Genomic DNA, 26,630 nt, shown 5'->3' on the forward strand with positions numbered 1-26,630 from the left:
AAAAAAAAGTGCATGTTCTATATGGCTACGAAGTTGTTCGTCAACGTCCAATGATAAACTAAATACGACTTTGAATATTACAAGTGCAATTGAAAACAAACTTTTTGCATCAAATCAACACATCGATTCGACCATTATTGTAACTTGCTCTTAGTTTCTATTCCCCAAATAAAACACCAGCCCAGTAGTCAGCACTTATATTCTGTGCTGCCATGAATTAACAAATATTTAAAAAAGCACAAACAGGCATATATCAAATTGAACAACCTCATGCATTGCTTCTTGATTATACGATTGTATTAATATGTGTGTAATCCACATGATAAAGGATTGAGCGATTTCAAATACTAAGACAAAATCATCACTCTGACAGGCACATGGTTAAGTTAACATTAACTCTGACATAGATTCGTACATCAATTGATCAGCATGTTAACTTCACACAAATTTCAATGATCTTATTACAGTGTTTAATAAACCTTTTAAAAAAAAGTTTATTTCAAGGAGCGATAAGTTTACAAGGATCATTTCTAAATTTCCGGGCACGGTTTACAACATTTCCGTAAAAATGATAATGTGCTATCCCGTTTGAAATAAGTTTTCTACAGGTACAACCAAACTTCAACTATTTTATATCTATGGAAAAATTTAGTAAAGTTTTTAAGTAATTCATGGTAACGATATCCCTGGTTTGATAATTTACCAGTAATACATAGATTGGGTTCGTTAAGATCAAAAACGTCACAACAGACACGGGCACAGCGAACGAGCTGTAAAATATAAACACCGTAAGATGGTGCCAAAGGAACATCACCATCTAAATATGGAAAATTAACAATAGGGAACGAAAAATCGTCCTTTTTGTCGTAAATTTTAGTGTAGAGTTTCCCTTTTAAAACCGATATATCTATATCCAGGAAAGGACAGTTATTACCGTATATATTTGATTTATTTAAAGTAAGTTCTTTTGGGTTAATTTCACCAGTATATGGAGAATATTCTTGATTATTTAACGAAAAAATATCATCAAGATAACGGTTAGCGTTTTTGAATTTATCAATTAAATGCAGTTCCGACGGGTCTTTACTGAGTTTAGTCATAAACTGTGATTCGTAACAGTGCAAAAACAAATATGCTATTTAGCAATATCTTCTGCAGAATCTTAATTAGCAATTTCCATTGTCCTTCTTTATGCTAATTGTGGTAACAAAAAGAGCACAAGAAACACAAAAGGGCATATAGACAAAGCACGTTAGCAAAAATGAAAGACAAGAATATAAAAGGTATCATAGAACTATAACACAATGGCAGGATGTTTACGTAGACACGTCAGGTGTATTAAAGAAACACAAAAAGTCATATAGACAGACCACATAAGCAAAAATGAAAGATAAGAATACATCAAGTCTAGAACCAAACCAAAATGACGGGATGAACCAGTACGTAGTTACGTCAAATGGATATAAACCAAAAAAAGACTGATCAGTAAAAGTAATAATAATGAAGACAAATAACAGAATACTACATGTATAACACGTTATTAAGATGATCAACAACGTAAGTACGCAGAAACTATACATCAAAACCGTCGTGTATTATTCGTGAAGTTCATACGGATAAATTACTACCTACTGTTTATATACGGTGGACTAAGAATACTTTTAATTTTCATCCGAAATTACTCATCGTTTTGTAAATATATGTAAGATAATTTTGACGCTTTGTTGTGGATCCAACTTCGACGGGAGATCTCATACATATTTTTCCTTGTAAATACAGGCAGTCAATGATGAAAAAAAGATAGAAACATTAGGAGCCAGGTGACAAAAAGGGACCTATAAGAATAAGTTATTTAACCTTAGTTCAACTTATCCTCAAGAAGTTCGAATTTTCGTTTCTTTATTTCTTAACTTATCATCGATGGATAAAGAGAATTACTGATGTAAATCTTGTCAGTACCAGTATACGGAGTTCTGCGCTTATGATTCTCTCGTGAATTTAAAACAGTCCCCGATAAGTGGTATAGACCAAGTGCTACAGCAAGTATATATCTCAAACGATAGTAAAATTGAGAATGGAAATGGGGAAAGTGCCAAAAAGACAACAACCTGATCATAGAGCAGACAACAGCAGAAGGTCATCAACACAACAGGTATTCAATGCAACAAGAAACTCTCGCTCGCGAGCCGTTCTTCAGCTGGCCCCTAAACAAATATATACTAGTTGAGTGATAATGAACGCCATACTAAACTCCAAATTGTAAATAAGAAACTAAAAGTTAAAATAATACAAGACTAACAAAGGCAAGAGGATCCTGACTTGAGACAGGCAAAAAATTCATCTAAATCCATATTGCCTGGTGGATGTTTTCAAAATAAATATTATAAATCAGAGCATTACTGTTGTACTGACTTTTAACTTGTCAAAATTTAAAACGAAATGACAAAACCAAAGCAATAATAAATTCATTTATACATGCACTTATTTAGCTTTTGCAAGGTTTCTGTTTTAATCAATCATTTTACATTACACTTTGATTGTAATCCATCTGATGTATTTATTTTGTAACTAAAGTGCAACAGAATTTACATTGTGTTTTTTGCATTCTAAATTAATTTGCACAGAAGTACTCGCAATGAATGAAAAAAAAATAGGTTGCATAATATTTAAAGACCAACTAACATGCATGAAGATTAAGTCATCTTATAATAATATAGAAGCTTTATAACCAAAACGAATACCAAAACATCTAACTCCACATTGCTAGATGGAGGTTCTCAAAATACATCTTATAAATCACAGCAGTACCATAAAACTATTTAGTAATGTATCTAAATTAAAGATGACAAAGAAATAAAAAATATTTATTTAGCTCTATCATTACAGTTAAATCAATCACTTTGCATGACACTATGATTATTATTTATTTAAATGTATCATTTGTGTAATAAAAGTACGATATAATTATGTAATATTTTCTTCCTTACTGATGAAAATTTCAGGAACTCAATTTTCGGCTCTCCCTTGACACCATTTGCAAGTATGATCTAGGGAAACGATGATAGTCCGTCAGAAGGGGACGATTAATGGCTGACCCGTGTTAAAAGAGAGCCATATCTCTTGCACGTCAAAGACACCCTTCTAGATTTCGAAAAAAAGCAAATTGAAAAAGGATTAATATAAGATGCAAAACTTGTATCCCAATCCACTTTAAATAAATATGTAAAAAACTAAAGACCAAAACTTCCTTACTGATTTGATTTGCACAGCAGTACTTGCACAGAAACGCATATTGTTTCTTACATAATATTTAAAGACGGACTGCTTAGTTTAAGGCATTTTTTTAAATCATTAATAATACTAATACAATAGAATCAGGTGCATTCCACATATAGAAACAAAAGAATATTTTATAGTTGTTATTCAAAAAGAAATCTTATTCGTTGAATATATAATTAGATTTGTCCTCCGTTATTGGGGGACAAAAACACAAAAACAATTGTCAAAACCATAAATTATTTCTAATTTAAAGTCGACAAAAAAGGAAAGCGGTGTCGACTTGTTTATTCATTTCATAATATGTCTAATGTGAAAATACAAGTAGCTGTAATACAATTATAAAGGATGTTCGCTACTATGTTTTACTAATTTATTAAAGTTTTTAATCCAAATTTCACGGTCCACTAAACATAGAAAATGAAAATAAAAACTAAAACTAAAAAACCAGAATAAATTGGAGGGTCCGTGTGCTTGTTTTTTAGATATAAGCTATTGAAAATTTGGCGGGAAATAATTCTATACATTTTTCATTGGCACCTTTTTTATTTCAAAAATGATGAACAACAACAAGAATTTTAAAAGATTTTCAAAAATAACCATTATAACTATATGTTATAAAAAGTCTTGAAAAAAAGTAGGGATTAATGGGCAATTTTGTTTAATGGCACTACATGGATAAAACCAGATAATTCAGGAAATCTGGAGGAAAAAACCAAGGGGAGCAAACATCATTAGGTAAATGAATGACAAATAATTGTAGATGTATCATATATGTGTAGCTCAATCTGAGTGTGCATGAAATTACAATTAAGAGATCAATCATGTGTAACAGATGTATATAGTTAACCTTAAATGGAATTTAGATATTTTTTTTATACCAGAACTCATTTCACAACCTAAGTTCACAACCTCAGATCACAACCTAACAATTCTAGAGGAGAGAGGAGTAGCTAACATACTTTTGACGATGACGTCAAAAGTTGACGGTGTATGCTAAGCTTAATTATTGTTACTCCACTACATGTATATAGATACAAATGCCCATAGCTCGACCATTATTCTGATAGGGTAGCATGAATGAACAAATAAACTCGCCTGTTGCATGCTTTGTAACTATCATTGTGAAAATATATTTCCAAAATGATTTTGCTGAGGATTTTTACACTTTTCATGATTTTATACTACCTTCTCATGCATATTTCAACTAAAAAGCTCATTGAGAGGGATGTTTGGAAATGCTAGAATTTACAGTATTGATTAATTATGTAATAGCAGAAGTTTTAAGTAGGTTTAGCTAATCTGATGCAACATTTTCCCTTCAGATTGGCAAAAAAAAAAAAAAAAAACTATTTTTGTTCGGGACCAGCTGAAACACGCCTCGGAGTGCGTGAGTTTCTTGCTGCATTGAAGACTAATGTGTGGCCTTCGGCTGTTGTCTGCTCTTTGGTCGGGATGTTGTCTCTTATACAAATTTCCAATTTCCATTCTTAATTTTACCTAATCCACTAACAAAAACTCTGCACGAGATCATTCATAAATATTAAAAATTGTATTGCAGAAGTATGATTTTTTTTTAATTTCATCAAAATCCCCACGTGATAATCTTTTCCGATGATGATATATTGTCAGTGTAAAAAGGTCCTTCGCGTCATAAAATAATGTCTTTTAATATTTGCATTTAGTTATCATGAAGAGTTACCAAGGTACATTTCCGACATACACATTAAACTAAGGACAGATCCACAAATAACATGATAATTACCATTACCGAGACTTGATAATTTTTACCGGTTGAAATTTATTATAACAAAGACAATTTTAAAGATTGTTTAATCAACACAAATTACACTTTATTTTATTTTCATAAGAATTCGTACTTTTAAGTAAGATCAAATCAATAGCAAGACATTACAATATCAATTTGTATTTTTCTAAAACATTCGACGTTCATAACAGCACGTGTTTTGATTGACAACGATTATACATCTTCTTATATCTATTTGGAAAACAAAGAACACATTGCTCGTAATAACATGGTTGTAGTAAATAGATATAAATATGAGAATAAAGTGCGTCTTTCTATAATATTATAGGGGTTAAAAGGAATTGAATTGCACTCACTTTTAGAGTGAAGAGCTTTCGCCTTTTTGAGGTTTTAGAACGCCCAAGATCAAAGCCAGTTTTTGGTGGGGTTTGTATATGGTGGGGTTTGTTTTGTGTTTTCTGTTGTTTTCTGTCTGTTGATAATTGGATTTTTTAAGCAATGGCGTTGACAGTTTTATTTTATTTTCGGCTACCTAAATTAGATGTTTCCTTGATATCTTTTGCCTTTCTTACATAAATCTCATCAGGACCGTAGCAATGACTTGTAATTTGTCAAAATCCAAAGACAAACTAATAATAAATATTTATATACATCAGATACTTCCTTAAGCATTTGTAAGGTCTCAGTTTTAATCAATCACTCTACGTGACACAATGATTGAAATTAATTTGAATGAATCTATGTTTTAACTGAAGTGCTGTAGAATTTTCTTAGTATTTTATTCCTTTACGATTTCATTTGAAAAGCAGTATATGCACTGACACAAGTAGTGTTTGGTACATCCTATTTAAAAACGATCCAGATTATTTTTTAAAATTTCATGATAGTATACTTTTTAACGATACAAATTTAATTCTGTTGATGTTTTGATATTTTTCAATTTAAGGTTTGGTTAATAGTTTATTTCTATAATCAACGCTTAAACGGTTATTTTTTTTCTATATTTCTTACTCATTTATGTATTCAAAACCCTTCAAAATGCATTTGTTCAGTAATCTGTGCATATTTTTATTGTTTAATTAGAAAGCTCTGATTTATCTCGCATAGGTTTTCTACTATACTTACTCTTTGAATAAATACAAAAAACATTAAAAAAAAATGAAGTATGTATATGATTGTCATTAAAAAAAACTCTCTACAAAAGACCAAATGACACACAAAAATTACCCACAATATGTTACCGTACGGCTTTAAGCAGTGTGTAAAACAAACATCGCATTATCACCTAAAAAAGGCACCTAAATGACAAATGCAATACAATTCAAACAAGAAAACTAATGGCTTGATTTCTTAAAAACATAATTAACAAAAAACATTTTGTATGATATACAGACACAAACACGCTCGCACTAATTTTCTAGTCTAAACGGAATACCATGGTATTCCGAATAGGTATTTATGATAGCCTTTAATCAGATATACTTGGCAAGCCATCAATTTGCGGTACATTTTAGCTTGTATTTGCTCATTTTATTTCAATTATTGTGCTCATAAGTCTGCATGTTGGTTCTTTCAGACATCATGTAAACAGCGTTGTTATATATTAATTACCTGAACAACCATTGATACTGGTTACAAATCCAGAACACCGCAAATGCAATAGCCATCAATAGAAATATAAAATAAAATGTAACTTTAAGTTTCAAAGTGTGAGGACTTGACTCTACAATGACTTGTTTGTCTAGGTGCTTGTGTTGGTTTGGTTTTTTGTTCAGTAAGTGTAACTGCTACAGTCTATTGTTCGTTTTAAAAAGAGAACTTAAAGATACACGGGTTAAATACACACAACACGTTTATTCACTGAAACGTATTTATTTATTAAAAGCAGGGGTGTAATGACACCTCCTGATTCTCTTATGTCCAGTACCTGGTGCGTTTTAGTGTGGAGTATTGTCAAGCGACTCGTATACACGCACACTTTTCCAAATATTTATAGAATCAATTTAAAGGAAAATTTTTGTCACCATATCTCCAGTGCTCTTGAACAGACTAGTTTCTATTTGGTCAGAAGCTTCGCAGTGATAAGTTTCATCGTTCAAAAAATTGTTTGATTCTCATGATTATCTCAGATTCCCCCAGCTAGTTGGTGTCTTACAAAATCATGAAAATCATGTTAAATGGATAGAATAATGTGTCACTGATGATTCTTATATAAGGAAACGAGCGTCTGGCGTAATAAATTATAATCTTGGTACCTTCGATAACTATTTGCTTTATTATTTGTATGACGATATTTGTTGAAATTAACGTACTAAATTTTTTGCTGGCAACATCAATTGGAAGTTAATCAGAAACCCGTAAATCATTAAGCTACTATTTTTTTTTTCTACAAAAATATATTCACCAGCTTAATTGACAGCAATAACGTATTTACAAAAGTCGCAATAAAAAAAACATACTAGGAAATGGGAGGTATTTGACCTTTTAAAACAATACCATTTTTTATGTGAATATATATTACTATCCTTAATCGTTATTACAGATGGGACTTTTATTAATATGTTATCGTAATTAAATGCTAAGGGTTCAATTCAATTTGTCTAGTATAAAGCTAATAACATACAAATTATATATGGAAAATGTCAATTAAATGCCAACAAAGAAACTTCATAACCTTACCATATTCATTCTTTCATTATTCAATCATATAAAATTCTTACCTATTAGCTTTTGCAAGTAACGCAATGATACTATAATTGTTAAACTGCTTGAATAGTTGGTCACAGATGAGAAGTACATTTCCGGTAGGCGGTTGTGGTAACATTTCCCTAATTGATCTACCTAAAACGTAAGCTTCAATATGAAGGGTGGCTCATTTCGATGCTCATATATATTCACATTAGCATTGAAATTTTTAAAGTACGAAATGAGATTCAATTTCTCTTAAAGTAGCACATACCAAAACAGATTCAATTTCTCTTAAATTACCACACCCAAATAATTCTTTCGTCTAGCGGTTCATCGAGGTAACAATAACCTTTTTTCAACAAAATAAGTTCCTTATAAATTTAACTTTTTGCAAACATTTGATACCCAATGGGTTTTACACATTAATTATATGGTCCTGAACTTTCCAAATCAGCACAAATGGTTATCTCAGTCAATGATTAAGATTAGAAATATGTCCAATGTCACTACATAGTATATCTCAACAGATAAATAGTAACTGTAAAAGTAAAATCTACGGAAACGTCGATATGCGGCATTCACAAAAAATTTAAATGTTTCAATTGAGAATTTAAGATGTATAAACGAGTGTCTTAGTACAAAATATGACATTCAAGCTACGTTGACAGCAGTGACTCATCTCATCAATTTTAATTGACAAAAACGACCAAGAAGTGTTCTGAGAGTTTACAAATAAGAGGGTAATAATTCTAGAAAGAAAGTCTATACACACTTAATAAAATATACATGTATAATACACAATTATTTTCTAACTTTTAATATTTTAATATCTGTATGATCTTATACACCCAAAATAATGTGCGTATTTTCAGTGCATTTTATAAGACATGAATATATAGTTAAATATCAGATTGACCTCATGTTGTCTTAAGCAAATACAAAACGATTTGTTGGTATAGAATTTAAAGGATATGATTTGATTGCTAAGTAGCTATTTATCCGCTTCTAATCGCTTAAAACCAAACACTAAGTATGTACGTCGATCTATAGTTGTTAATTACTGTGTCATTTGGTCTCTTATGGAGAGTTGCCTCATTGGCAATAATACCACATCTTCTTTTTTATGTCTAGTATCACACAAATACATGTCATTGTACGGCCTTTAATAATTTTGTCTAATGATTTGCAACTCAATACATGCTGATTCGAATTCTGAAACTTGAGGGTATTTGTTCAAATCTGTCAAGTTTCCGTTATGTCACAGTGAACGTCGGATATTCAAAAGACAATCTGATCATTAACATTGAAAATAATGAACTTAATAGATTCAAATATAAGTATGGGGTCGTCGTTGTCTACTATGAATTAAATCTTTCCATATTGATTTTCTTTTTAAACATGTACTTAATTATTTGTGTTAGTAGCTAAAAACTGTTTGTCGCAATGGGATATTCCTTCGAAATTTAAATTTTCAAAAAACATGTTTCGTTACACTAGTTTTATTTGACAAAGCCTGTCGGCATTGTTGGTCCCCAAATGATCTTCAACTTTGTACTGAATTTGTATAAAAATATATTGTATTCAAATGTCACCAAAGGGTCTAATGAATGTTCCTCTTATATCTTTCGTCCCTCGTTTGTAGCCGACACGCGTTTCTGGCGTCCACAATTAAAATCCTGACATCTATGATGAGTATTCTTACAACCACTAGATCTATGTCACTGCTTGTGCAGTTTTTCATCAGCCTAGAAGTCAGCAGCTCTTTATTGACATGCATTTTCATACATATAGTCATAATTGTAAATACATTGGTTACAAAATCTTAATTTGTCGAGAAACTTAGGATTTGAGTCTTTTGTAGAAAACATGTGTGTCTGGTGATAATACAAAATTATAATGCTGATATGCATGATGATATAATTATACCAATTATATAATTATATCAATAGAAAAGTATTTGATAGCAAAGCATCCACCGATGACGAAAGAACAGGCATGTATACACCTCACAATAAGGACTTAAATAATGTTTCTCCATGGCATGACACTTATCACGTGCTGATTTTAAATCTTATATTTGAGGGTTTTCAGTATAGTTATTCAGTTTTCTTTAAATCACAATCAGCGTCCGGCTATACAAAAGACAACCAGATCAATGACCTTCAAAATAACGAAAGTGACGGATTCAAACATCAGGATTGGTTTGCTTCTAACCACTCATTTACATCTTTCAATGTTAATTATATCTTTTCAAGAGCACTTAATTAGTACGGTTCGTGGTTAACCAATGTTTCTGAATGGTTTATTCTTTAAAAGTGTCAATTGTCATAAAATCATTTTTCTAAAATGGTTAAAACATTCAGTAATGGTATCATCAAACTGTCTGCAATATTTTGTAAACATAAATTATTGCCGTAGCCATGTTATAATGTTGATATTCGAATTGGAAATTACTACAATACAACATAATTTAACATATTGTATAAAATAATTAGAATGCGTGTTTTGATAAATAAAAAATAAAATGATACCTATATTTGTAGTCACTTAATCATTTATAATAAATATTTCGCCCCGAATAGTTTACTAATTTAGATATCATAAGAAACTAATTATGCCTCCTCTGGTGGCCTAACCAACTTATAATGCAGACGAAAGCACGATACCATTTTCTAACCCCCTCAACCAGTTTGTTCAGGAAAAGACCAAATTGTTAACTGAGGGCATTCAATATTTATATCGTACGTGTTCGACACAGTTAACGTTTTAAAACAAATGTTTTATTCTGCTTTATCATGCATAGTTTACTAATTTAGAGATCATAAGAAAGTAATTATGCTTCCTCTGGTGGCCTAACCAACAAATAATGCAGACGGAAGCACGATACCATTTTCTTTCCCCCTCAACCAGTTTGTTCAGAAAAGACTAAATTGTTAACTGAGGGCATTCAATATTTATATCGTACGTGTTCGACACAGTTGCCGTCTTAAAACAAATGTTTTATTCTGCTTTATCATGCATATTTATAGAACTATTTTAATCTTTATGAGAAGAAATACACGTCATCTCTCTTTTGAAACTTATCCAAGTCACATTGTATGCTGCTATTATAAACTTCGTTGATTAGTTCTAACAACTATTTGGAAATTAAATAATAATAAAAATTGGGTTTTAAATTGATTTCCAAAGAGTTGTTCTCATAAGGAAGCTATCAAATCGATGTGTCCTTATGATATAGATCTATGTTGTACAATTTATCTAAATCTATTCGTGTTTATTTTTTAACTTAAAACATTACCAAATAAATGTTTTTATATAATGGAAAGACTGTGTATTCATGGTAAAAGAACACAGAAAAGGCACGTTGAAAGACACACATAGGCAATAAAATAGCACAGACATAATGCAGAGAACTAAATCCAAATCATCATATACTTGCTTTGAAATGGCAGAAGTGAATTGAATACTTGTACATGTACACTCCTAAAAATTAATGCGAAAAAAGAAAACAAGAAATCTGTATTTGACAATTGAAACATTCTCATGGTTTTCTAAAACACACTTTTGGACATCTGTAAGCAGAGTCAAAGGACTTCCATATGATTATCGATCTAATGTGTGTCAAGAATCTAACTAGCTGACATGATTTCACAAACTTTACTAAAATTGTCCGTTTATAAATTTTGAAATTATTAAGAAGCTAAGGTTTCAACTCCCTCAGGCAGAGTTGGATTCAGATGAATTGGGCTAATTATTTTAGGTATTTTTGACATATAGCTCTTCAACGGTTTCGGTACTTATACATCTCCGGATTTCAAATGTTTGGCTTTGAGCGTTCCTGATGACGGAATATCCAGAAAAGCGCTTCGAATGAAAGAAATGATAAAACGAGTTGTTTTCAATTATTTAACACTAAATTTGTGACTAAAATAGCATGGTACCGGTTCGATAATTACAATGAAAAATACTTTTTTATTAACAATACACTCAAGGCAAAACATATAACTTAACATTAGATTCCGCAGGTTTTTTTCACATTTCTCTTTGATTCTAGATCTGTATCAAATATACTAGTAGGAAATATCAAAGACAGCCTTTAGTACTGTACATGACTATTTGTTCGTCTTTTATTAGCTTTTTTTCTTACTTTTTCGTTAATTAGTATAACATGTATAACATATACTTTCTACTTAATCGTATTCCTATATTGACTACTACTGATCTGAGGATACGACCTATAGTCCGTCCAATTTGTTTTATATAAGGATATATTCTTTTCAGTCTCATTTAGTCTAGTTGATATCTCGTTCATGATTTTGTTTTCAAAAACATGTGATAAAAGTAGAAAATATCAATGAATTTTAAAAATATTATAATCAAACATAACTCTTTTGCATTTTAAAAAGGATGGTTTTTGAGTAATCCAGTTTTCAAATTTTACAACCAATCAAGTCAGTATTTTAAGCCAAAATTTTGAGAAAATGGGTGAGGGATACAAAAAATGATTTTACAAGAATCATGTAAATCCTATATCATTTTGGTCTTTTCAAATTTCTTAGATATGTATTTGTTCAATCATTTATAACCAAAAAAAAATTGAAATAATATGCATTTTATTCTTCAAACAGAAAAATCACATAAATACAAAATTGACAGCATGGTATTTTACAAAAAAAGAGTCAAAACATGATTAAACTTTCTTATAATAACACCTACTTATAGTTTTTTTTAAGTAAAATTCATTCACATTGGTCCACTTCATCTTTATAGAAAGTATGAAAAAAAGTCAATTGTGGAACTGTGATTTTGTTTTCACGATAAAAGCCCAAAAATAGGTAAAAATCGATGAAAAATGGGAAAATCATAAAAATTGGGCATTTTCAAAGTGCCGTAGCAAATAAAGAAGTGCACCACCATATTTTTTTTCTTCACCAACTATTACGTTACAGTCTTCTCAACCCAAAAATCAGGTTAAGAAAAAAAGTTTAATTCTAGAAGTTTGTGGCTCCTCAGATGTGTACATTCTTAAATGCATCATTTCTATTGACAAATAAAGGCATCAGTAGTATACCGCTGTTCAAACTCTTAAATCCATGGACAAAAAACAATATCAGGGTAACAAACTAAAACCGAGGGAAACACATCAAATATAAGAGGAGAACAACGACACAACACTAAAATGTTACACACAGAGAAACGCACCAAGCATCAGACAAAATCCCACGATAATAACAAATATAACATCAAAACTAAATACATGAATTTGGGATAGACAAGTACCGTGACTATTCTTATCGCAATGCGAATTTACACTAAAAAATAAGAGAAAACAAACGACGAAACGTTTAAATGTAACACACCCATTAACGAACAATTATATAACAATGGCCATATTCCTGACGTGGTACAGGACATTTTTAAAGGAAAAAATGGTGGGTTGAACCAGCTGGTTTTGTGGCATGCCAAACCTCGCACTTTAATGGCAATGTTAAATATTATATTGAAATGACAACATAATATTACAGGACTACAATACAAATATATAGGAGAACGTATTAGACAAAGAAACACATGATAAATAGATAACAAAAAGCATCAGGTCTAAAATTTAATACGACAAAAACGCGCCTTGTCCACATAAGACTCACCAGTAACGCCCAGATATAAAAGATCGAAAATGAAAAAAGTACAAAGTTGTACAGCACTTAAGATCAAAAGTTGAAAAGGGTTGTGTCAAATACGGCTATGTTTTTAATGGGATAAGAACATCCTTATTATTTAGAACAATTAATGCTATTGCAAACAGTAAATTTTATCAAACGAATATAAAAAATATACATAATGAAACTAAAGTATTAACTAATTACAGAAAACAAAACAACATCTGGGTTCTATAATAGTGTCTATAAACAATAAACCTCCGCATTTTACCGTTCAATTAAAAGTTGACACAATACGTTTTGTATATTGATAAAAGAAATCACAGATTAAACAATTCATTTTTGCAAACCGGCATTTTCTACAAACGGATAAAAAGAGTGTAAAGAAATTTCCATATTGTTCATTTATCATTGAAGACACATTCTATCAGACTTCTTGTCGGTTGCAATGAATATGGCTTACTTATCATGTATTGAAGTCTGTTTGTTCTATATTATGTTATGTGCGTAAGCTTAATTATGTTTTTGTTTCTATATGAATTCATTTACTGAAACGACACTGATTTGATTTGATTGTAAGGGAAGTCAGCAATGTCTTTAATTGATGCCACGAAAACGCATTTTTTTAACAAACTATTCCTTTTTAGTCAAATATAATTTCAAATACTAGTGACAAAGATGTAGAAATCCATCCAAGCATTTTCAAAAGTATAAATCATTTATGTTCTCTCGAATATTTTAATCATCAAATTAGAAAGTAAGCTAAACCGTTTTAGATTAAAGTGGCATCTTTTTTAAATCTTAACTAAGTTAACCCTAAAAACGACCTAATCAGTGATTTTCCGTGTAAAACCTTCACTAAAAGTCATAGCTCGATCAAGAACACAATTGCTGAATTAAGTCACTTGAAATACTAAGTAATATGATAAAATTGAGAATGGAAATGGGGAATGTGTCAAAGAGACAACAACCCGACCATAGAAAAAACCACAGCAGAAGGTCATCAACTGGTCTTCAATGAAGCGAGAAATTCCCCCATCCAGAGGCGTCCTTCAGCTGGCCCCTAAACAAATATATATTATATAGTTCAGTGATAATGAACGCCATACTAATTTCCAAATTGTACACAAGAAACTAAAATTAAAATAATACAAGACTAACAAAGGCCAGAGGCTCCTGACTTGGGACAGGCACAAAAATGCGACGAGGTTAAATATTTTTATGAAATCTCAACCCTCCCCCTATATATCTAGCCAATGTAGAAAAGTAAATGCATAACATTACGCACATTTAAAATTAAGAATATAAGAAGACGAATAAGTCCGTACACACATCATTCTGTCTTTTATATAGAGTTAACTTATATATAATGTTACATGTAATTGACATGTGCGTAGGAGAATAAAGTCAAAAGAAGATCAAATGCTGACTTGACATTTTCTTTAAAACAATTCTACACGGACAAACATTGAACAATTGGAACAGCGGAATGAGCTTTTAAATAGGAATTGTGCTATTTTATGTCACACTGATATGGAAGTAATCCCAGTCTTTATTATCCTTTTATAGTTCTGAAATTATTTTCCTGTGTTGAAATGTAACACCATTTTCAAATTAAGTATCATCGAAGAGAAGCTGATCCTTGTAAAAATGTAAATTAAACAAATTAAAATATTGAAGATGGCATTTTCTATATGTTATTGCTATTCAAGAATCACTATTTTCTACACATTGAATTGACTGGCCAAATTCAGAACAATAACAGATGCTATGTTATAGCTTTTCTTTTTTTCTTTTTTTCCTTTTAATAAAGAAATTAACCGTTGTTTTCCTTGGATCGAGATTGCAAATTTTGTTATTTCACTTTTTCTTGTAGAGAACTTGCAATAATCAAAGATTATCAATTTCTTAATCTCGTGAACACAAATAGTTTAGAAATTAATGTACGCGGCCCTTATTAAATGTTAAACGATCAAAAAATTTGCACACTATGTCAAAGACAATGGATTGTCAAAGGACCAATCATTGCAATCCGTCTAACTACCATCTTTTATAGATGCAATAATTAGTAATATTATACTTAAGAAAACTGGACATTCAGTCAATTGTGTTGAAATATCGACCCTGGAATCAACAACAAAAAACTCAAGCAAACGGTTCACTTGTTTCACAGTGTAGCATGTTTAATTATTTTTTCATTTCTATCAAAATAAGCTATTTGGTATCAAAACAAAAGGTTAATAACATATGCTACCATATTATATCGAAAAGCATTTTAAAGTGTTCTTTTATTTTATTTTTGCAATGCAATTTTGGAATGTGGAATTGGTGGTATAAAGGGTTGAAAAGCAAATGTTTTGGATAGAATAATTAAAATGAACGATCGCGATTCAAAATTATTAAAAGTTGTATAGAATCCATATATGATTAATACGTTTACCACTACTTGATTGAGCAGTTTCACAGTTTTTCGGGAGTCCTTTTTGCACTGTGGATATAATGTTAGTCATTCTTTTAAGACAATTCCTTTAAAAACAAATGAGACGAAAGACGTATGATCAAAATGTACTAAATACGATGTGAATATGGGTTTTGACCCATTTAAGAAATCATTAGTGCCTTATCTTCATGACAAATATTCTGTTATGTTAGCAGTCAAAGAACAAACCAATATGTTTTCAACATTAATGTATAATGTTTTGTCAATGGTCTGTTACCCGACCTGTTAAACTCTTATTGGATCGACATTAGAAATCGGAGCAGGTGTAGGACCTCACGTGTTTTTCTTCCAGCAGCAGGTGACTTTTTAATTTATATACGATCAGATAACAAGTATTAGTTATATGTACAGTTAACTGGACCCCTGCTGTTGTTTCAATCTTATCTACACAAACTGGACCCCTGCTGTTGTTTCAATCTTATCTACACAAACAACAGGTCAGCGCTAATATAAGACAGCCACGATTAAGGCTGTACCGTTATCTCTCGTTAATTACGAGAGTTGATAGTTATAAACATTGAAAATGGCGCCGAACAAGTAATAATGACTCCTCGTAAAATTGGAAAGAATATATGTACTGTATGCAAGATTGTTGATTTACCAAATGGATCGACTTGGAGACACATAAATTCTGATGCAGGTCTTAAGAAAAATTTGTCAACATTGCTTCTGAAATACGGCGAAATAGATGTTTTAGAAGGTGTCGTTTGTAGAAACTGTGAAAGAAAACTACTAAGTTTAGACAAACAAGTTTCAGAATTTAGGTCAAAATGCAATGAAAAGTTAGATTTAGTAGGTGGTAAACGTTGTATGTCAGAACATTTATCTAAGGCAACAAAAAGACGGAGTGAGTCGATAGAAGTAAGAGCGAAAACTGAACTTTTCCCAAATACTCCAGATAGTGGAATAGAGGATAAAGAAAATGACAGTTCTGTGCTGAATGTTATCCCAACAACTCCTAGGCTGAGTTTTTCTAACTCTTCAGATTCTGGATATGTTACATTATTAACACCTATTCTTCCAAAACCAAGTTTCCAGAGTTATACATGTAGTACAACCCCTGGCACTATAGGCAAAGCAGACAACAACAAAAGTACAGTGCAAAGTAAATGGTAAGTTCAATTCTTAAAGTTACAGTTTTGTAACTATATTATCCATCTTAAGAAAACAGGACTGTCCTGCCCCTCAAACTTTAAAACCTTAAATTTCCTGTTTGTTTAAATTGGGGCCCTTTTAATAAATGTTTAAAAGTCACTAATACAATGTACATGTGTCTGTGTTAATATTTAAGTTTCGAGTCTTATTCCGTCAGTACAAGTTTGTGTTATTGGGATAATAATGGTCATTCATGTTAACTTTATACAATGTACATATAGCTTGCTGTTCGGTGTGAGCATTTTTTTTAAGGCTCCATGTTTAAGGCAGTACCATAGTTATAATTGCTTTCTTTTAATACATCGCGTCATGGATGGAGAGTTGTGTTATTGAAACTCATACCACATCTTATTATTTATGTTATTTGTACCTAATACAGAAAATATTTTTTTATATATATATACATGTACATGTATATTTTTTTTATAACTGCATGACATGTCATGTCTGAATCATGTATTTAAATGTACAGTGTACTTGTAAATCCCCATTTCCATTCTCAATTTTATGTACATGTATCTGAATATTTTAAACTGATATCGTACCTTATTATTTATATGTATTTTTTAATTTAAATTACAGTATAACATCAAATCCAAAACCAGAAAACAGAGGTTCAGAATTTAAATTAAACAAAAAACATGATGATGAGTTGCCACTTCAAGAGCACAACTATGCAAGCAGTGCTTCAGAGAAATTCAACAGAAAGAAAGCATGTTCCAGAAAGAAAAAAAAACCTTCTCAATCATCGTTGAAAACAACAGAAAATAACGATTTACACAAGAAATTATTTGAACAACCAGAAATTTGTGACGTTTTGTCTTCTGAGGAATTCTCAACTGTTATTTCTGTTTTGCCAACAAGATCACGGAAAACTTTGGTCAACACCATATTACAATTTGCTGAAATTAAAACTCTTGTGAAAGAAGAACTGTTATCTGAGTTGTCAAAAGAACACAAAATATTGAAAAACAGAAAGCATGGAAAAATAAGTACATTAATGACAAAGGATTTTGAAGACTTAAAACAGTTTACTTGGGACAGTATTGTAAATGAGGCAGTGACAGAATTCCCTCTTCTTGTTGATGTTTTGCTGGCATTTTTAGTCCCTGACAGTTTGGAACACAAGACAAAAGTAGAACGAGTTGCATCTCTAACTCCAAGAATTGGTTTTTTGTATTCCGTTCTTGCACAGGGCAGAAATCATGAACTGAGTAAGGTGCAGAGAGTTATAAGCATCAACCTGTTTGACAACCTGTGTGATCAAAAGGTAATTTGTTTGCTATATATACATGCATGACTTGTTGATTTTAATTGAATGGTTAACATGGTTAAAAAAATGTTTGTTTAACAACTCAATAACTTACATGTACCAAATTCATGTATAATTTGTGAAAGTGAAACAGTGTGATGACTAATCTATTTCAGTAACACACATACATGTATATATCAATCTGACATGAAATCAAAATTCAATAATATTTGAACAAAATTGAGTTCTGAAATTTTGAAATACAATTTCTTTCAATTGTCAGATCAAAATTGTATAAACATGTAATTTGGACATTAGGTTGGGTAAAAAGAGAATATAAAACAAACATTTTTTTTCTCAGTTATTTTTATACCTGATACAATGTATGTGAACCTGCTTGAAAATTTAACCCATTGCCTTTTGAAATTTTAACTCACCAAATCAAAAAAATTTATTCAGAGGATTACATTCATACATCATGTACATGTACATGTACAATGTATATTTATACATGTACATGTATGCTCAACAGTAAGTACTAGTCAGGACAGAAAATTTAACGGAAAAAGCTCAGTAAAATAAAAAAATAAATTGCAAAATCCATATAAATAATATATAACAAGGTTTATAGTTAACATGGTTATGTTATCTAATATTTTATCTGTTAAGTAATTTATTCATATTTGACATATATATTTAAAACAAATATCATGCTCCTACACATGTACATGTAGCTTGATTCAGGTACGTTAATTAAAAAACAGCATGAGATCACATCTGGTTTTTGCATGTCTGTCCTTGGCTTAAAACTGTCATGACTGACACAATGTCTCTTAAGGTTATCAAACTCAGTATGTACATGTATGTAATGGCCTTTCCTGGACCAAATTCATTATTTTCCACATTTTTCTCAAGATTGTATTACAAAAATCACAAAAATCAACTAACAGAAAAGATTTTCACAGAAATAAAGGCTGGCGGTCTTGTGCTAAATTTGAAGACTTATTATACATGTTATAAAAGCGAAAGCAATTACAGGTCAAGCTATGAACATGATGAAAGGCTTTATTAAAAATGACTGATGTAAAAAATCATATCATACATTGTACATGTATATAAAACTGTAAATTTAGAAATAATTAATTTTCCTGATAAATAATTAAATATTGCAATGCAGAATAAAAGTTAAAACTTGCAAGCATACATATCAGGCGCGGATCCAGAGGGGGGGTGAGTGTCCAGGGGTTGGAACCCCCACCTTTTTTTTTGGACGATCAATGTATTTGAATGGGAACATGTGATTGGAAGCCTTTTTAAAATGGCTGGATCCACCCCTGCATATATTTGTTATCCCTTCATGTACAATATTGTATAATGTACATGTTGTATCTGACTTTTGAGAGTTCATTAATGCTTGCCAATATTTGTTTGCTTGCACAAATATATGGAAAGCAGATAACAGACAACACAAGCACAATATCATTTGGTTTGAGTCGAAGTGTTTACACATTTTTAATATTTTTATTCGTTGATTTGCACATTAACCATATTGTTAACAGCATTGCATGTAACATTCTCCAATATGCTGATTATTTTTCAGGGACTGAATGCATGTATGAAAATTGAAGTTTTATTCATTCAAGCCTGAATCAAAGAATATGAAACAGGAGTGAAGAAGTATGTATTTCTGTAAATTGAATGCATTAAAATATTATTTAAGCAGTAATTTAAGGTCATGTAGCCATAATTTTGAGGTATATTGTACATAATAGAAGGCATTTTTATGCTGTTTTTTTACACTAAATTAAACTAAAGCTGGCAACCATGAATTATAATTTTATTCTGATAGGACAATAAATGTCAAAGGTAATTTGAGTATGTCAATTATTTTTAAATGAAGCTTTACATACAAAGCATTTGAATGACTACAAACATGTAATGTACATAGTGGAATTAAATGACTATTGTTTTAATGTGGAATGGGTGAACATGTCGAACACAAGATTAATACACTGTAATACAGAAGTAGGTTATGGAGGTGCAACTTGCATGACACACAAAGAAACGTTTAAATTGCATTGATATTAAGAGTAAGAACACTGAATAAGTTCTAATAAGTTCAAATATGAAAGAATATTTTCAAATAAAAAGTAGTAGACACAAAAAAATAAAAAAGGGGGAGGTCCACTACACAAACGCCTGTGGTTGAAATGCTATTCACCTGTGCAAATAGAATGAATATTAAAAATGTTGTCAAGTTGTTTTCATTGGTATAAAATCATTTTTAACAAGTGAATTTCTCTTCAACAGGTATTTGACAGATTGCAACCTATAGGTGTCTGTTTGAGCTATGGTCATGGTTTGACCATATTGGACAAATTTTCTGGAAATTTCAACTCTGCTGTCATTGATGCTCTGAAAGATGAGAAAAGGATTCGCTTGGTAGGAGACAACATCAATTGGAAGACAAATGTACACGACGAGAGGCAAGACAACCATGGTAAAATGCATCATGCTTTTGGATCTGCTGTGATTGTTCAGACCCTATCTTTTGACAATATAAGCAGAATTAAACCTCAAAAACTTTTCTATGAAGTAGACCACCAGCTTTTCCTTCCTTCGTCGGAAGATTGGAAGCATATCAAGGAGGAATATGCCATACATATGCTTCATGTTGCCTTCAAACATATTCCCTACTTTAAAATTTTTGAAAAATTAATAACAAAACAGATTGTTGGTAAATTTAGTGAGCAATTGAAGAAGAAAAACAAGGTTGTTCCTTTACCCGTGCTGCATTTAAATGAACAGAAATATGATGATGTTGTTCAGATTATGGACTATTACGAAAATTTTCTAAGTGACACTTATGAAAAAGCTGGATTGGACTTTAACAACAATACACACGTTCATTGCGGGGGTGACCAGTTGACGCGTGAGCGGTATTCTGGAGCAAAAAGATTAAGATCAGGAGCTGCTACACCATCCAATAGATTTGAACATTTATCCCCAATAACTTTCGAATTATTTCACATGCAAATGAACTATTTTAAATTGATATTCAAACGTTTGTATAGCGAAGAAGGACTTCAGGAACAAGGCACCCTAAAATGTGAGGCAAATAGGGTTCTAAGAACAAGTTTGAATCCAAATGTAAATGACCATTTTGATGCAGATAAGGACTTTATCGTGTCATTCACAGATTCCTATATTGTTGAGGCCATTACCCATTTTTTTTATATGGAAAGTCTTTTTTCTGCACCAAGAAAAAATGTATTGCCTGACAATGTCTGTACAGAGGATCAAAAGAAGGAATGGGTGATGGATATGTTCCAAAAAATTGTTGAAAAGTATGTGTGGGATAAGGAGAATAAACATAACCAAGAGGATAATGTTGAAGGTATGTTTAATCATTAAAATACATTAAAAGTTTACAGTAATCGAGAAATGGAAGTGTGTTTCTTAATTTCAGCACTTAAGGTTTTATTCAAAGTCTTGAAATCAGTGGTACATCATACATTTTGTAGCTTCTTTGAAATCAGTGGTACATTATACATTTTGTAGCTTCTAATAGTGAAATTTTGATATTTAATTGATCAGTAACCAAAATGGGCAAATGGTTAACATGTTAATACAGAAACAAATATTTTGAGAAATTGAAAAAAATTAATTGAATATTTAATAAATATTATATTCTGAATAGGAATTATGATTTTATTAAAATCAGTGTATCATGTTTATTCTCATTCAATTGCAATGTTGTGATGATAAAAAAAACTCAAAATAGGAAGATGAAGAAAAGGAAAAAAAATTTCAACATGTTCAATGTAAATTGATTATTTTATTTTACACTTTTTTATAATTTGGGTAAATGTTCAACATTGTGTATATGATTGTTATAAATCTAGTTTAAGAATTTGTGTCATATAGGTCATGAAGGTGAACTTGCCCCTTTAATAAATTTTTACAAATAATTTTATCATTTCAGTTGATGGTGTTGTCATTCCAATTCAACTGAGTAATGGAAAGAGACGGTCCTATGTTATTAAAAAGGCACAGAAATCACAAACACAACAAGAAGACAAAGTAAAAAGTTATGGACATTTATGTCTTGAACTTGGGTTACAGTTCAAGGCAATACTGGATCTTTGCAAACTGCCAGATAGGGATCGTGGTCTACGACTTTTGAAAGTTTGCACGATACATTTCAAGGCAAACAACAACTTGTCAAAGTATGCTTATGAAATTTTAAGACTATTGGTCCATCAGTTGTGCATATTGTCAGAGCAGGAGGCACATGAAGAGTTTTATGGACTCTTCGTTAACACTAAAGGGAAAATAGACAGCCATATACCATGTGATTTACAAATGGAATACATTGTGAAGTCCGTAAAACGTAATATCAAACACATGTTTTCAAACAAGACTGATAAAAACATAACAACAAGAACAAGTGCTCTTCCAGCAATAAAGGATATAGCTGAAAATTTTGACAAAACTTCAGGAGTAATCATCCGTTGTAAAAAACATTCCAGTATTGATGCCATCAAGGATGAATTGGACATAATATTCGACCTGCAAAATGTTAATCCTTTCACTTTTACAGCAGGCAGATCTCATGACTCATTTAAAACAATTTCTAGTAGAATGGACAAGCTCTTGGATGTGCATCATTTTCATTCTTGGATAGAAACCAATGTATACAAACATGCTACTGAACTCGGAAATTAATTCTCCTCTCATCATGCTAACTTTAATTTTTTTTTTATATGTTATCAATATGCATGTAGTTTACAAGATATAGATAAAGATATATCATGTATATAAAGAATAGATCTATATGTTTTTTTAAAATGTGATAAAATTTCTTTTGTTTATCCAAGATCCTCTCTTTTTCAAATCATTTTTTTTCTAAAAAAGTTATCTTAATAAATGAGGTTTATTCCTCAGTGTGGTGTTTTTTTGGGGGGGCATGTTTCCACACTACAGCTATATATACTGTTTTTGTTTTTTGTTCGCATTTGGTTGACTTTGTATATTTTGGTTAGGTTGATGTCTCTTTGACACATCCCCAGTTCCATTCTTTCATTGTCTTTATACTATACATTTGCTATATGACTTGACATTTCTTTATTAAATGCAGAAAAAATAGTTTTCATCACCTTAATGTTTTTTTTTTCTCCAGCATTAGCTAGTCATGTTAGTGCATGAATTATAAAAACTAATCAATTGGTTAAGCTTAAAACCATATCTATAAAACTGGTGGTCTGCAAAGAACAATAATAAATGATGATGATTAATTAAGATTTTAATAGTTTGAATTGTTTAGCACAATACTTTGAACAATAATTGAAATGTTTTCTGCAATTTCTGGACCAATTTTAGGATATTGTTTTAGTATTATGGTACCAGAAATGTAGGCTTGATAGTTCTCAGATATCAAATTTGCAAGCTCTTTGGTGAGACCTGTATAAATTGCAGCATTTGGCATGTTAAGACAATCATTTTCAGATTCAAAATAGTCAATAACAGTTGCTAATATTGAACCTTTTAAACCAACATCAGTAGCAGATAGTGGCACATCAATGGTACTGTCTGTTTGTTCCATTTCACTTGGAATTTCAGTATTTGTTTCAGAACACTGATTACATGTGCATTCCATTTCACATAAATCACAACATTCATGCTTGAAGATCATTTCACTGAATTCACAACCAAAATGTTCACATAAGTAGGCACGTCGACAAGTTTTTGAATTGCAATAGTCTCGCATTCCATCTGTCATACCAGGAACAGCTTGTGAAATATCAGACTTGTTATAATACAAAATTGCTGTTGATGATTTACCATCTCTTCCAGCTCTACCTATTTCTTGTATGTATACTGAAATGAAAATAAAATTTACATGTTTTATTGTTATCTATCATTGTTTATGTTTGCATACATGTAAAAACACATGTATAACACACATGTACATTTTGTACATATACATTGTACATGTATAAAGGTTAATTTCAATTAATTAAGAACATTCCAAATTTTGAAAAGTTGAGAAGAGGTTTTACTGGTAGATTTTTGTATAAAACAATAAATTTATACAAAATCTGATAAATGGACATTCCAATACTGTATCACAGTATTTAATATTTTTTTGTGTGTATAAATTGATGAATTTAATTGTACATATGTATAGACATTGTATGTATATATTTGTTTATAATTATTTATTGCTTTTTTTTTTGTACCACTGAATTATGATGTTTTGAAATACATTCATGTATATATATATCATGTATATTAAAAACTATAATATGCAAGTTACTTGTCTGTTTGTTCTCAATTTTATCGTAAACTTGTAAGGTGTACAGGTCGAAAATGAGGCTTTATTTTTGTTTCGTCGTGATATCTGTAGAATATATAGTAAAAGGACAAAATCCAACTTTCAATGAAATTCATCCTCAGTGATCAGTGAAATCTTATTATAGACTACTTAATTTGCAATTGTATTTGAAACATACTTTCTAGTGTTTTTGGAACTCCAGCATGAATAACCCTTCTGACATTTGGTGAATCTGTTCCCATACTAAATGCTTCGGTTGCAAAAAGCAGTTTAAGGTGACTTCCAGGACTTGCCATGTCGCTCAAAACTTTGCTCTTCATCTAGAAAATAGAAAAAATAGAAATATTTGAAAATTTATCATACTGCCAAAAAATTATGGGTAAATGTACATTGTCAGACCGATGCAATATTATACACCTGTATTTACAATATAAAAACCAAAAAATAGTATGATTGCTGAAGTGACAACTCTTAATCTCAGACTAAATGAGTAACAGTACAGTTACATGTTTGTTGTACTTGTTCAGTTTCAAAATTGTTGATGGTGTGGTACAAAAACGAACATAATACAGACAGGCTTGACAGAGCTGCCGTTCATTTTAAATCTCAATGTACATGAAACTATATACATGTATTATAATAATATAGCTATATAGAATTATACTTTTACGGGTCAGCTTTGAAAGTAATTTTGATTTGTCATATTTGATTTAAAATCTTGTTTTAAAATTAATGGTGTGATACAGTGGGTGACTGGACAGACCCAGCTGAACATGCATGTACATGCATAAATGGAGCCTTGAAAAGAAATATAATTTTAGCAATTAAAATGTTTTATAATTTCTTATTTTGATGAAATGGGACAGAAACCTTAAATTTCTTTTGAATTTGAATACCAAAGAAACTTATAAGACATTTACCTCTGATGTACATGGGCTGTGAAACTGGGCAACACATTTCTCAATATTGTCCTCTTTGTCTCCATTTTTCAACGGCCTGACCACTTCCTCATAACCATAGCCACACCAATTTATTTTTGAATAAACTATTGTCCTATCAAAACGTGACTTGTCTGCCCGTAGTTCATCGATTAATGGTTGGTAGATAAAATCATAAGATTGCTGGACAGTGTTTTTTCCACCACATCCAGCTGGTCTTTTGACCAATGTCAATTTTATATTTGGTCGGTCCATTGATGATTGGACAGTCAATGCGCTCTTCATTCCAAGCTGCTTTCTTATTTCATTTTGCATTTTGGTTGTAGCAGTTGCAGTCAAAGCCAAAATTTTTGCATTTGGAAACATTGACCTCAGCTTTACAAGTTCAGTGAATTTTTCCCTGAATCCATGACCCCATTGAACTACACAGTGAGCTTCATCCACAACTATATGTGAGATTTTACTCTGCCATTTCTCTGACTTAAAAAGTCCAAACACAGCTTTGTCAATAAACTGTTCTGGGTGACCCAAGATGTAAGAAAAATTGCAACTTTTCAATTTTTCAATGTCAGCTTGACAGTTCTCAGATAATACACCAGTTTTTAAGCAACGTACAATATCTGAGTTCAAATGTACAGCTTTATCTCCATAGCGAACTAACTGTTCCTCTATGATAGAATTCAGCGGAGAAATTACCAGAATAGATGAATTTCTGAAATACGGCAGTGTCTCAAATATTAATGATTTTCCATATCCTGTAGGTAGAACGGCTAATGTGTCCCGAATCAACGCTTCTCTGATACACAGAAACTGAGCTGGTTTCAAAATTCGAAATTCAGTGCCCCTTAATTTGTTGATGGTCGCCAAAACTAACTTTATTTCATTCACGAGTCTTATTTTCTTTTCAAAGTCGTCCATGTTTATCTAGGACGCTACGTATCGGAATATCTCTAGAGTCACTGAAAAATCAATTGACCAATGCGATGGTCTAATCAGCCGATATCAGTTTACCACTGACCCGTTGTTTGTGTCGAAGTATCAATCAGCGGGTGGCCA

The 26,630-nt window shown here is 31.2% G+C and overlaps 3 protein-coding genes across 3 annotated transcripts; 2 read left to right on the plus strand and 1 right to left on the minus strand.

The window, feature by feature from the left end:
- The first annotated feature begins 16,289 nt into the window (after nt 1–16,289).
- Nucleotides 16,290–20,783, plus strand: LOC134724790 (uncharacterized). The gene is made up of 4 exons (XM_063588036.1): nt 16,290–17,004; nt 17,630–18,317; nt 19,900–19,976; nt 20,610–20,783. The coding sequence occupies exons 1-3, from the start codon at nt 16,436–16,438 to the stop codon at nt 19,945–19,947; spliced, it is 1,305 nt and encodes a 434-aa protein (XP_063444106.1). The 5' UTR covers nt 16,290–16,435; the 3' UTR covers nt 19,948–19,976; nt 20,610–20,783.
- LOC134726259 (uncharacterized) lies at nt 20,289–23,105 on the plus strand. Its single transcript, XM_063590660.1, has 3 exons — nt 20,289–20,324; nt 20,610–21,696; nt 22,285–23,105. Exons 1-3 carry the CDS (start codon nt 20,289–20,291, stop codon nt 23,025–23,027), a joined length of 1,866 nt encoding a protein of 621 aa, XP_063446730.1. The 3' UTR covers nt 23,028–23,105.
- A 467-nt stretch (nt 23,106–23,572) lies between these two features.
- On the minus strand, nt 23,573–26,630 carry LOC134724791 (putative ATP-dependent DNA helicase Q1). The gene is made up of 3 exons (XM_063588038.1): nt 25,557–26,630; nt 24,815–24,956; nt 23,573–24,179 (listed from the first exon to the last, which is right to left on the minus strand). Exons 1-3 carry the CDS (start codon nt 26,490–26,492, stop codon nt 23,605–23,607), a joined length of 1,653 nt encoding a protein of 550 aa, XP_063444108.1. The 5' UTR covers nt 26,493–26,630; the 3' UTR covers nt 23,573–23,604.

Source organism: Mytilus trossulus, chromosome 7 (genome assembly GCF_036588685.1).
Source record: "Mytilus trossulus isolate FHL-02 chromosome 7, PNRI_Mtr1.1.1.hap1, whole genome shotgun sequence".
Taxonomy (NCBI): Eukaryota; Metazoa; Mollusca; class Bivalvia; order Mytilida; family Mytilidae; genus Mytilus; species Mytilus trossulus.